The sequence below is a fragment of the Balaenoptera borealis genome (assembly GCF_965194805.1).
Source record: "Balaenoptera borealis genome assembly, chromosome: 12".
Lineage (NCBI taxonomy): Eukaryota > Metazoa > Chordata > Mammalia > Artiodactyla > Balaenopteridae > Balaenoptera > Balaenoptera borealis.
Window position 1 is genome coordinate 9,543,863 of NC_138869.1, and position 14,163 is coordinate 9,558,025.

General features: G+C 41.8%; 1 protein-coding gene across 12 annotated transcripts in view; it reads left to right on the forward strand.

The window, feature by feature from the left end:
- Positions 1 to 14,163, forward strand: part of LOC309607261 (phosphatidate cytidylyltransferase, mitochondrial) — a 272,769-nt gene that overhangs the window by 6,640 nt on the left and 251,966 nt on the right. For 10 of the 12 annotated variants that reach the window (XR_014232337.1, XR_014232338.1, XM_082345579.1 and 7 more), the window contains 2 exons: positions 2,380 to 2,472; positions 9,782 to 9,932. Coding sequence is in view for 10 of the 12 variants with exons in the window: in XM_082345579.1 (XP_082201705.1) it covers positions 2,380 to 2,472; positions 9,782 to 9,932 (244 nt within the window). In the remaining 2 variants the exon portion in view is untranslated. Of the gene's footprint in view, positions 1 to 2,092; positions 2,243 to 2,379; positions 2,473 to 9,781; positions 9,933 to 14,163 lie in introns of those variants that run through there. The other 2 variants (XM_082345584.1, XM_082345582.1) reach the window with 2 other exon arrangements.

Here is a 14,163-nt window from a genome sequence, read left to right on the forward strand (position 1 = left end):
TTGTCTTACTTGGGTGGTTATTAATCTTTGTTAATAGAATACCAGCTAAATAAATGTGTTCTTACAGTTAGGAAATGTTCACACTTTTGCTGGATGAAGGTGGTGAATGTGACTGTTTTTATTTTTTGCCTTTGGCCAAATTTTTTCTGGTTCTCAAATTTTAGTGTGCATCAAAATCACCTGGAGTGCCTTTAGGACACACAGATGGCTGGGTCCCACCCCCAGAGTTCCTGATTCAGTAGGTCTGGGGTAGGGTTTGAGGATTTGCATTTTTTAAAAACTGAGCGGTAATTGTCATATAACATTGTAGTAGTTTTAGGTGTGCAACGTAATGATTTGATATTTATATATATATAGTGAGGTGATCACCACAATAAGTCTAGGTCACATCCATCACCACATGTATTTACAATTTTTTTTTTTTCTGGTGATGAGAACTTTTAAGGTTTACTCTCTTAGCAACAAAGATTTGCATTTCTAACAAGCTTTCAAGTGTTGCTGATGCTACTGGCCTGAAACAAACTTTGAGAACCACTGGTCTGGGCAGTGGGAGGAATAGGCAGGCCCACTGTGGATCAGGGTGGAAATTAATCTTATCTACATACAGAGGGGCAGACACTCCCAGAAAGAAGTTGGAAGTGAAGAGGGTATCCTAGGAGAGGGTTTCATAGGTAGATGGGAGCATGTGGTGCCTCTTGTTGCCATCGGGTGGGTGGAATTTGATGAGGGGTATTGGAGAGCAGGTGAGAACCCAGATCCCAGCAGAGGGTTGTGTGACAGCAGGAACCCTGCCCAGCCGTCTTTCATATGGAGGGCCCAGGCTCTAAAAGGGCTTCCAGGAACTAGGCAGGACCCCAGTCTGAGAGGACCAATGGGGAACTGAGTCAGACGCCTCCTAGAGGTCAGCTGGGCTGAGGATGACTTGCTGTGCCAGCTTTGCTCCCTGCTGCTGATGGCTTAGAGCAGTCATCCTTTGATGTACAGACGAGTCACCTGAGGCTCTTTTTGAAATGCAGATTCTGATTCAGTTGGTCTGGACTGGAGCCTGATATTCTGCATCTGGTGATGCTGGTGCTACTGGTCAATGGACCACACTTTGAAGGGCAGGAGGTTGGAGTACTGACTTGAGAAGGATTTTGAAGACCTATCTGAACGTGGCAGGAATGAGTGCTGTGATTGATTGGTGACATCTTTGGGCCATACATTTACTTTTCTGGTTAAGGTCCCATCCGACACCACCTGTGGTTTGCAGCTGAGGAAACCAAGGTTCAGAGAGAGGAAATGACCTCCCTAGTTATTTAGTGACAGACCCATTACCTCTCAGCTGTTACGCGCCTGCAGCAAGAAGGGCTGTCTGCAATACTATGGCCAGAGTGGAGGGAAGAAGGTTATTCAGCCCAACCTTGCACATCCACTCTAGTCCTGCCGGACGCGTAGCTTCGTTCTTTCTCCGTATTAATATTATGCTGAGCCGATCTCTAATTAGTAGTTTCAAATCATATTACAAGCTCCAGTAACCCAATGTTTGGGCATAATTATGTGCCAAAGGGACTGTACTTTTTAATTGAAATTCTTTAGCTACTTTTTAGATATTTGCAGCCTGAGAAGGCTGTTTGGGTACTGAAGTTCAATGAAGTGAGTCTGAAGATATTTGTTGAAGCAAATGGGATTTCATAACCTGGAACAACTGCATTCAGGGTTTGTGTGAATTACTATTGAAATGAGCTTGACCATAATTCCATGTGTTCAGCACTGATAAAGAGGTTTTATTTTTGAATGTTGCTTTGTGATTATAAAAGTGTTTGAAATAGTCTATAGTGAAAGGGAAATTCACCATGTAAAGGATGTCAGTGAAAACGTTAAAGAAAATTTCTTGTGCTTTGTAATGAAACAAACATTGGAAGCCCAGACTGAAATTCAGGGACCTAGTTTAACTCTGCTATCTGTGGTGCCATCTTGGGCACATCATTTATTCTCTCTGAGCTTCAGGTTTCTTATTTCTCAAATGAGAAACGTGAACTATATTATCACTTCTCAAAGTGTCTGTGGTGAAGGACCAGTTTTTTTATTTCCAGTCCACTGAGAACCAGTACCAGACAGCCTCTAAGAGCCACTCTGCCTCTAACGTCACAAGAGCCTGAGTTAAAACAGTGGTCACTTCACCTTGAATACCTGAGGAAACACACAGTCTTGGAAACTAATCCTTTGCAAAAGATTTTGTGGAGATGTGTATTTTTACAAGGTAGGCAGTTTGAGTGGCTTTGGAAATCAAGCTTCTGCTCTGGTCAGAAATTTATTTTATTTCTTTATGTTTTGTACTTGCATAAGGATCAGTGTGGTATTTTGCTATTTTTCATGCCCATTTCTTTTCTTTTCCAGCTTATCAAATATGGCATCATTAGCACTAGTGTTTTGATTGAAGATCTCCTCAACTGGAATAACTTATACATTGCTGGACGACTCCAAAAACCGGTGAGTGTTTTATTAGGGATGCCTGTCCTCTCTGAACCTCACCTTCCTTTGATCTTTGTGACTGCGATGACATAGAAATGAGTTTCACACTCCTTTCCCTCCCTACAGAATTTGTTGCCAAACAGTATCCAGGTATTACCTACCCTGCTCCCTCCCTCCCTCTTAAGATTCTCCAGTTGTCTGAATGGATCAGGTTCAGGGTCAGTCCGTTTGGCCGGGGAGGATGGCAGAAGAGGTGTCCAGTGCCTTGGTGGAGCCTCTGTCAGCCTCCCTAGATCGCCGCCTCTTCTGGAATGCAAGGGCCATGGGGCACTGTTTGTCCAGTGATTTGTCCCAACAGTGCCTGGGACGATGCCTGGCATGTAGTATGCATTCAGCAAATATTTGTTGAATAAATGAATGAGACAGGTCATCATTCTGAGGCGAGTGGACTCTGATCCCCTTTATTCTCCTCCTCAGGCCCTACCCTCGTTTGGGGCATTGCTGGAGGAGGCTGTAGGGGCAGGCTTCTCCTCCGGCTTTACTAGAAATGGAAACAAACAGAAAACAGGAAAAAAGTTGAGTGGACTTGAACTTTTTTTTTTTTTTTTAAAGATTGATTGATTGATTGATTGATTGCTATGTTGGGTCTTCGTTTCTGTGCGAGGGCTTTCTCTAGTTGCGGCAAGTGGGGGCCACTCTTCATCGCGGTGCGCGGGCCTCTCACTATCGCGGCCTCTCTTGTTGCGGAGCACAGGCTCCAGACGCGCAGGCTCAGTAGTTGTGGCTCATGGGCCTAGTTGCTCCGCGGCATGTGGGATCTTCCCAGACCAGGGCTCGAACACGTGTCCCCTGCATTAGCAGGCAGATTCTCAACCACTGCGCCACCAGGGAAGCCCGGACTTGAACTTTTGACTCGCATTCGCAAATATCAGGTTTCTTCTTTTTTGCAGTTATAGAGTCTGTTTTCTGAGAAGGGGTATTTTCGTAGTTTAAGAACTATTTGAGGATTTCCCTGGTGGTCCAGTGGTAAAGAATTCACTTTCCAATGAAGGGGACTCAGGTTTGATCCCTGATCGGGGAACTAAGATCCCACATGCTGCAGGGCAACTAAGCCCGCGTGCCACAACTGTTGAGCTCGCACGCCTCAACAAGAGAGCCCGCGTGCTGCAAACTACAGAGTCCACACGCTCTGGAGCCCGCGCTCCACAACTAGAGAGAGAAAACCCGCATGCCACAACTAGAGAGAAGCCTGCACGCTGCAATGAAAGATCCTGCATGCCGCAGTGAGGATCCCACGTGCCACAACTAAGACCCAGTGCAGCCAAAAAAATTAAAAAAATAAAATTAAAAAAAAAAAAGAACTATTCGCAGTTGTCACAGTTGCTAATCTCCCAGCAAGGAAGAATTTTCTCTGTGCTGTCAGAGGGTCTTAGGTCCCAAAGAGCGTTCAGGAATTATTCCCAAATGCCTCTCATGGGTGACTATGCTGCTTCTTTTTTGTCAGCTATGGCAAGAAATTAGAGAAGTTTACACAGTCCTAGCTTACTTGGTTGTGTCATAAAATCTGTTGATATATGTGGGAGGTTCAGATTCTCTTGCCTTGTATCTGGGCTTAAAGTTTAACAGCGTAGGTCATTAAGACATACAGAAGCATTTGATCAGGGTGATAGTTACATGGGTACATCCATGTGTAAAAATTTGTCAAGCCGTGCTGATTAGATTTGTTTGCTTTACTGTACAGTATATAATTTTTACTTCAGTAAAAACACGTTTTAAGTCTGGAAACAATAGGCTTACTGATTTAATTTCATATTTATGTAGATGAATTTCTCATTTCTAGGCTGGATAACTAGTAAGCCTCATAATTAAGCAAATAAATGTAATTGGAAATTTGTAGATACTCCTTTTCTTTCCAAGTTTCTTTTTAAATATACAAAATATGTAGTTTGATGGGAAGATTAATGAACGTGGAATTAGAAGCCTTGGGCCTTATTCATTCCTGCTACTTATTAGCTGTTTATGTGATCTTAGGCAAGTTGTTTTACCTTTCTGAACCTCAGGTAGTTTCTCTGTAGAATGGGAATAGCAATCCTTGCCCTGCCTACTTCACAAAGGTGTTGAAAATTGGAAGCAGAATGGTAATGCTGGAAAGGACACAGGTGTTTTAGAATCAGACAGAACTGGGGTTTGGGTCCCAGCTCTGACACTCCCCAGCTGTGTGACCCTGCACCAGTGACTTAATCTCCGTGGGCCTTGTGACACCCTCACCTGGGGACAAGGCCAGTGACACCGACCTCAAAAGGTGTTTGAGAAATGCCTAGATCTAAAATGTCCGGCATCTAGTAGACACTCAGGAAACAATCCTTCTCTTCTCTCTGTCCTCACCTGTCTCAGAGTTATTTTGAGATAAAATGAGATATTGAATGTGAAAATGTTATATTATTCTCTGTACTATGTTTTGTGCTTGGAATAGTTCAAGTTTTTTTAGAAATAGGCTGTAGAAAACTATAATGCCATGAAATCTCAGAATGTAAGCACTGGAAATGACTTCACATTTCATCTAAATGTCATGTATCCTACAAAAATAAAAACATCAATTCAAGGCAAGTAGTGACAGCTGCACTCAGATCATACAAAACTGCATTTCTCAGCTAACTTGGAGAAGAAAATGTTCTTTATAACAGTGACTGCCCCTCAGACTTTTAAGAAGCTTCTAGCACAAGAAAATTAAACAATCTTAAAAACCGTTTGAGGTGTTGAACATGACACGATTTTGAAAAATCAAAAATCATAAATGGGTGAATTAACTCTTCCACCCACACCTGCCTCCAGTTTCCCTTTCCCGCAGAAATCACTGTTAACTGGAGAATTCTTAGGATAACTATCTTTAAACTAACTATTTTTACCTCTAGGTGGCAGCAAATATTAATCAAACTCTATGAAACAAATCCGATGAAAAGAAAGGGTTGGTAGCATTTTGGACAAAAATAATGGGCGACTATCTTAAGAAAGAATTGTGAGAATGAGTGTGAATTTTTTGTTTTTATGTGTTTTAAAACGAGTTACATTAAATTATATTGTCTAAAGCTCTAAAATTATCTTCCATATTGCAAATAGAGTAGAATTTCTCAGTCACTAGCAATTTAAGTCTTTAAAAGGAATATGCAGAGGATATATGGGGACTCTCTGTACTTTCCATTTGGTTTTGCTGTGAACCTTAACCTGCTCTAAAACATAAAGTTTACTATCAAAAAAATATATAAAGGAGTACTTTGATTAAAAAGATGGACATTTCTGGAAAAAGTTGAGGGCAAATTAAATTTCTACCATACTTTACCATTACCTTACCTCATAATTGAGGCGATAACCCATTTTTACTTCTAGTGCAGCTTTAAGTTTGAGTTATTTACCAAGCAGTTTCCCAAGTCAAGAAACATGAAAAGTATTTAATAGAGCCTTGTTGTGGCCAATCTTTTTTTAAGTCAGAAGAAGTCTAAAGTAGTATTTTCACTTCTCTAATTTATTTAATGTAGGTTGGATTTTTGTATTTCATGTTGTTTTGTATTTCATGTATAGATAATATGGCTTGAATTTTTAAAGCATTCACATTGGCAAACAATGGTATTTTGCCACCTTGTTAAGAGGATTTTAATTTATTTTAATGTATTCATTCCAATATACTTTCTCTTTTACTTGCTAGTCATATAGCTTTTTATAACAGGTTTACTGAGATATAATCACATACCATATAATTCAGCGCTTTAAAGTGTACAATTCAGTGGTTGTTAGTATATTCACAGTTTGCAAGCATCACCATGTTGTAACTTTGTTGATTTACTTTTTTGTAGATAGTAAAATCCCAGTGGTATAAAAGGTCCCTGAATGGGACTTGGAAAGCCTGGCTTACTAGTCTTGGCTCTGCCCGGCTGAGAGCAAATCTTTGGACTTCTAGCCTTGGAAATGAAAAGATTAAGCCATTCATTTACTTATTCAACAGACAACTAAGTTTTTTTCTCTGTGCATGCCAAAAGAATTTTTTTAAAAAACCACCACATTGCTAGCCTCAAGAGCCCATAGTCCAACAGGTAGATGATAAGGTTTTTTTTAATCCAGCTCAAATGTTCACTGTTTCTTTTTGGTCCTTAAGCAAAAATTAGCCTTTCTGTTCATTTGGAATGGAAAACTACTTCAGGAAGTGTCATTTGGTTAATGGTCGAGTATTTGAACACGAGGTAGGACTGTGTTCTTTGTGACTATAACTTCACTCTTTGCAATTCAAGCTCTGTCTCCATGTGACTATTATAGAGGAGACCACATGTGACTTTCTCTTTTTTTCTATCTTGAAAGGTACTCACAAATCTCTCAAGTTGGGCTTTTGAAAGTCCCTTCAAGTGTTGCCCCTTCCTCTCTCCAGTAAAGATTTTCCCCTTGGCAGTAGTGCTAATGCTATATCTGTGGTTCAGTTCGGGGCATTCCCAGTAAGATACAAACAGCTATTCACAAATCTGAGGACTTTCTTTTTTTCCCAGGCCTCTCTGGCAGTGTCCCAAGAGTTCACTGGCTTTTCACTCTGAACAACAAATAACAGTGCTTCTGAGACAAGTTCCTAGTTCACCTTACACTGGAGAACCAGATCAGCACAGTAGCAGAGTCTTATGAATTGACATTTTTCCTTTGAGTAAGGATGCTTTTATTTTCACTCTCTTAACCTTAAGTAGCAAACAGACTGCCTTTTTTTTTTTTTTTTTTTTTTTTTTTTAACAACCTTACGTAGACACTTTCTTGGAGAACGAGGGTATTTCATTGAAAAGGAAAATTTCCCCAAACTTACTCTTTCCTTTGCATCTTTGTTAGTATCTCAAAATAACTTCTATTTTCATTGAGTTTCTGTAAAAAGTTCCCCCCCACACACACACACACAAAAGAGGGTGAAGAATTATTGAGCAGGACCTGGTGAATGAGGATGAAGAATAGGAATTTGGAAGTAAACAGGCTTCACAGGCTCACTTCACGAATCCTGGGTCCCGGTACGGTGTGCCACTGTTCCTCGTGGGGAGATCTTTTAACCTTCTGGGCCTCAGTTTCCCCGTTAGTGAGATGAGGAGGTTGCCCTCCTAGATCCTTGATTCTGTATAGAGTATAAGGCTTGGGAACGTTATTCAAGGAATAGACATAGGAATTCTTATAGGACCTTAAATTTTGTTTTAATCATCTTTCAAAATTAAAAGTTAACAAGAACAGAGTGCATGAGGATAACTCAAAATATTTAGAGCTGGATTTGCCAAGTACAAGGGTGTTACCCTGATGTTTGCCATCAACTCATTATGCAACCTTGGGCAGATCATGCTTCTGGACTGCTCCTTGCTTTGACTATCTGCCGATGTTCGCAATAGTACTGAACTCACGCAAGTGCTGCAAGGCTTAATTCAGGGCCATTAAGTCCTTGTAATTAAGAGGGAGGAGGCAGTAGTATGGAATTAAGTAGCTTACCTATCACATGAGAGGTTAGTACGTTATAAATATTCCCTTAAAAAAAAGTAGGGACAAAAGGTAAAAGACAGATTTTAGGTTCTTAAGCCAGATTTATAAAATAGGCATGTTTTCTAATATTGCTTTTCACAATTAATAAAAAAAAAAATTAGAGAAGAAACTGTACTTGGGGATATACATCATTCCTGTCTTTCCTTGCTATCTAATAAAATTTTAGTTTGGAGTTTCTCATACTGTATGTGTCTTTTATGTGCCATCTGAATTTTGTCAGAAATTATCTATATTTGATAAATAAAAGGCAATTTAAGCCCTACTTTCTAGAACACGAGAAAAATGTGACAGCACTAAATGATTTAGAGATGGTGGTTACATTTCAGATACATGCGTGTCCTTATTAGGGATTTCTAGACCCTTTGCTTGTTGAGAAAAATCAATCAGAAGCAACATGATAGTTTAAGATTATGTCAGGAGTGCAAATTGGCACAATCGCTACAAAGAGCGATTTGGCAATTCTAGTTCAAAGTAAATATACACCTTAGAGCAGTGGTTCTCAAAATGTGGACCCTGAACCAGCAGCATCAACATTACCTGGGAACCTGTTAGAAATGTACATTTTCAGGCCTCATCCAGGCCTACTGAGTCAGAAACACTGGAGGATGGGCCTGATAATATGTGGTTGTTTTTTTTTTTTGGCTGCGTTGGGTCTTTGTTGCTGTGCACGGGCTTTCTCTAGTTGCGGTGCACGGGCCTCCCATTGCGGTGGCTTCTCGTTTTGGAGCACGGGCTCTAGGCGCGCGGGCTTCAGTTGTTGCGGCATGTGGGCTCTGGAGCGCAGGCTCAGTATTTGTGGCACACAGGCTTAATTGCTCCATGGCATGTGGGATCTTCCCGGACCAGGGATCAAACCCATGTCCCTTGCATTGGCAGGCAGATTCTTAACTACTGCGCCACCAGGGAAGTCCCATAATATGTGGTTTAACAAGCCCTGCAGGAGATTCTGATGCTTACTAAAGGTGAGAACCCCTGGCTCAGAGAAACGCTTGCGTTGTGCACCAAGAAACACACAAGGAATCTCACTTCAGCTGCGGCTTCAGATGAAACATCTCGTTTAATCTTCCCAGCAACCTTATAAGGATTCCTTATAAGGAATGATGCCCATAGTCACAGAGCTAGTAAGAGATGGAGCTAGGACTTGAACACATTCTCTTACCTGCAGTGCAGTCTTTAAAACCAATCAGAACACACTGGAGCAATTTGTATCTTGATGGATTGGGAGAAGTCTGCAGTCTTTAAAACGAATCAGAACACACTGGAGCAATTTGTATCTTGATGAGAGAAGTCAAAGACAGCAGATTCTACTATAGCTAATTTTCTTTCCCTTTCCTTAGTCACATTCAAAATCAGCTCAAAATAGAGCATGACCTGCTTAGGTTATGTATGGTTAAGAACAGAGGTGAGTTCTAAATAAAGAAGTAAAATGCCTTTGTCCACCATAAAATTAAGTGAAGAACAATGAGATTAAAAAATAAAAAAATACTAAATTTCCCAAAGGTCATTTATTCCATTTTGTGCTGACTTCTTTTTCAAAACTCATGTTGAGTTTCCTCATTTAAGAACAATATTTGTTTTTCTTTCCTATGTCACAAGTTCTCTGATTTGGACTTAAAACAGGAGACTCCGGAATTGCTTATTAGAATAATATTTCATGTCAACTGGCCTAATACTCAAAGATCTTCAGGGCTAAGTGTTTAGGACAGTTTCAGTGTATGTATAAACACATAGATTGGGCAATACTCCACTTCTGGAATTTTTCTTCTGAATGTTTTGCTTTTTCCAGGTGAAAATCGTAGCAATGAATGAGAATGTCACTCTCAGGTCAGCCCTGGATAAAAATCTGAAGAGTGCTGTGACTGCTGCTTTCCTCATGCTCCCCGAAAGCTTTTCTGAGGAAGACCTGTTTATAGAGATTGCCAGACTCTCATATTCAGGTCAGTAGGCTTCATGCCCGTACTTTCTACAGGAAGGAGATTCGCTGTCGGAAGACTGTGCAGGCCAGACACCCCGCCCCTCGCCCTGCCCTGGAGCTGCAGCAGCCGAGGCTTGAATCCCACCACCTCTTTGAAGGTCGCTGCAGGAGTTCTTTGATTTGCCTCCTTGCCCCCAGGGTCTCTTCCTTTCCACATCTCTACATAGGGTAACCTTTTTGTTGTTGTTATTGTTCAATTTTATTTTGAAACAATTTCAAAGGTACAGAGAAGTTTCAGTAATGATCCAGAAAACTGCCATATGCCCTTTCCCCAGAAATGTTTCGCCACACTTGTTTTATCATTTTGTATCCGTGGTTTTCAAAAGCTAGTGAGCAGAATCCTCTGGAGGGCTTGTTAGAACAGACAAGACAGCTGATCTGGGAGGTCTGGGATGGGGCCCAAGAATCTGTATTTCTGGCAAGTTGCTGGTGATGCTGATGCCCCTCCCAAAGGGATCCCACTTTGAGAACCACTGCTCCCTCTGTATGTGTAAATACGCCATATTATATATTTTTTTCTGAACTATTAGAGAGTAGGTCACAGATATCACGTCCCCTTTAGGCCAGATACTTCAGTACGTGTTTCCTAAGAACAAGGACATTCTCTTACATAACCACAGTACAGTCACCACATTCAGGAAATTTAACATCAGTACAGTACTTCCGTCAAATTGATGATCCTTATTCCAAATGTTGTCAGTTGTCCCAATAATGTCCTTTATACTATTTTTTTCCTTCAAGTACATGATCCAGTCAAGGATCGTATATTGTACTTAGATGCCATGTCTCTTTTATCTTTTAATTTGTAATGTTTCCTCAGCCTTTCTTTGTCTTGCATGACATTCACATATTTGAAGTCTGCAGACCAGTGATGTTGGTGCCCTGACAAGCAGCCTTTTCTCCTTTCTAAGCGAACTCTGGGGAGACTTTTGAAGGTGAGGCAAATACGCTGCTTCTTACCAAACTTGCCCTCCTGGTGTGAGTTTCCACTGATGGTCCGTGCTTGAGCCAGTCTTCACTATGATGGGCACAAAGTGGAGACTTGCCCACTCCGTCTTGCCTCGCATTAAGGAGAGCTTGCCCTCCTTCCCCATTCATCTCTTTATTTATCTCACTATTAACTTCCTTTCCCCTTAAACCAGTTGTGCTCCTCAGAGATGTCAGGGCGCAGGGGAGGCCAAGAGGGCGGAGCCCGACCCCTCACCGCAGCCCACTGATCTTTTTAATGTGTTAAGGGTCCATGTAAAACTCCGTTTACAAAAAAGTAGCCTGCTACTTAAAAAATAGTTTGAAAACCACTATCTTAAATAAATATCCACTTTCCCAACTTTTAAGTATGAGTCAAAGAACTCTATACCCAAAAAATTGCAAAGGCAGTTGACTCATTTTCTGAATCCCTGTACAGATAAGATTTCATGGAAACGCAATGCTGAAAGAGACCTGAAAGGTCTTGTTCTTCAGTCTTTTTCCCAAAATGTGTGTGCTGTGACCACAGCTGTCATTGCAGCACGGCCGAGAAAGGAGGTGACATAACCTTGGTCTTGGTTGCTTCCAGCTTCTCATGGCAAAGGCAGGGGAGCAAGCGTGGCGTGGCTGCCTCCAGGATGAACATGTGGGGAGGGCCTCTGGGTACCTCCCTCCCCACGCTCCCCTGTGAGACAAGGGGGACCAGAAGCCTTTTGTCGACTTTGTGGGAGAAGATGCGGAGCCGTTCTCTGCTCTGCCCACGTTGTCAGGATCAGCATAGTGTTAGGTGGATTCCAGTTCTCTGTAAATTCAGAACACTGACTAAAGACGTTTATCGAATCTTGTAACTGCTCCCACCTATTTGCAGACTTCAAGTCAGCATTCAAGCTGCTCTCAGTCTTGAGCTGAGTGTTGCTCTGCCTCCTGGAAGGACTGTGTCTCATGCTCCTGGTTTCTCCTGTTGTTCAGTAAACACTTGCTGATTCATAGCAGTATCCTCCTCTGTTTCGCTTCTTCTATAATATTTATTAAGGGCTGCTGTATAGAGACGCTGTTCCAGACACAGATAAGGAGGTCAAAGTAGGTAGATAGATAGTAGGTAGGTGGATGGATCATTTGTTCCTATATTCCATTACTGAATCCTCGTACTACAGCCCTGTTTGTTCAACAAATGTGTGTTGTGTTGTGTGTCTTCCCTGTGGCACACACTGTGCTAGGCCTGGGTGCACACTAGCAAGCGTGACGCGACTGAAACTCCTCGTGGAGTTTCCGGTCTTTTAGGGAGAGGCAGACAGTAAAGAAGCAATAAGGCAGTTTCAGATCACGCTAAGTGCCATGAAGAGAAGAAAGTATATCAGGCTGAGGGTAAGGCTGTCTCGGAGTGGGTAGTCCGGGAAGGCACTCTGAGGTGATGACATGGAGCGTAGGTGGAAATAGTGACAAGGAGCCGGCCCTGGGCTGTTGGGGGAAGAGCTGGCGGAGGAAGCGGGCTGCTCCCCACAGCCGGGTCTCACGCCTCACTGTGTCTGACTCCAGCCCCTCAGCCTCCGGTCACTTCCATTTCTCATCTCGCCGCCTCCTGTTATTTGTAATTGCTTAACCCAGATTTGGATCTGAGAATTTGGCCAAGTAGCCTACATTACTCATTTCAAAGAGGTTGGCTTCTTTTTCCCGCAAAACTTAGGACACAATACTTGGCAAATTCTCTCCAGAGGGACTAATTCCACAACTGTGTAGTCCCTACCTTGTGAATGAGACATTTTCCAAAAAGTCTTCTGTAAGCCAGTTGTTTAGACTGGGGATATATTTTCCCATTGAAACAACATTGTATATGATGGTTGTTCCTAAGCCAGGACACAGTATAATTAATGCTTACCTAGCCCATAATATGATGGAACTATACTAGGAGAGTGCAGATGGGGAAGGATCTAGGCCCTGCAGGCAGGTGTCCTTCATAGGTATGAGAGTTGCCCCAGGCGATGTGTTGAAAGGCAAGCTTTTCTACCTGCCTTTCTTAGGCTTCTGAGAACCCAGTATCCTTGAATTGATCAGATTCTATCCCTTGGGCAAACTACCTAAACCTCCCAAGCCCTCAGAATATTCCAGACTTCAAATTACCCACCAATCTATTTTTATTTCCAACTTAGACATTTATTTTCCACCTGGTTCCAGTTGAGAGAGAGAATATGTTGTCCCTAACCTGTGAAATTCAACATTTCTCCCAGGCGGGGTCGGGAGGGACACAGAAAAAACAGTGTCTCCGTGTTATTGGACACGTTCCTGCCAGTAACTACTGGCAGAGGCAAGATCTGTCAGTATTGCTAGTAGTAATAATAACCCCTATATTTTATGCAGTATTTAAGGATCACTTTAACTGCCCTGGGGTCAGTATTTATGGCATTATTGTTATAAATGATGGTGAGAAAGGAGTAGGTGGATGATGAGAGCCTGTAAAATTGGGGAGGAGGAAGCTTGCTCATCCTTCAGTTATTCTTAGAAGTCAGCATTTAAGTATCAGAAAAGGAAAACCAAATGAACTTTAAAGGGCCACCTTGAACATTCTTATGGAAGTACAAACTATTAAAATGACTAATTTTAGGTAATGATCCTGGTTTAACATTTATCGAGTGAATCAGCGTCGCATAACTTATGAAGAACTAAAGCTACAGTTTCTGCTGTAAAGAACTGCACATTAATAAACATATACAGTCATGGTGAGTCAATGGTAGATTTAAAAAACAGCCCATGTGGAAAAGGCAGGGGAGTGTGAAAAGCATGGCTTGTTTAGGGAAGAAGGAGCAGATTGACGTGACTCAGGTCCATGGCTTACGGCAGGAGAAAGTCACATTTTTTATTGTGTACCAGGAATGACTCTCAATACTTTTGATCTAATAACTAGCTTAATCCTCACCACAACCCTTTGACTGGGTGTTCTACTATTGTCGCCATTTAATAGGTGAGAAAACCAAGGCCCAAGTCTGTCTCAGGTCACTTGTCTGGTAGATCAGTAGGTGGTGGAGCTGGAATCTTAGCCCACACTCTTAACCATTTAAATTCACTGCCTCTCTGGTATTTTGGAGAAGAGGTTAGGCCGGGGTTGGGCAGGGCATTGAATACAAAGTGAAGAGGTGGGAATTTGACAAGCAATACACAACTAAGAGCCACAGAAGTTTTCAAGCATTGAAAGTTGGTCCAAGATTTGTTGTTGTGGAAAGATAATTTTGCCA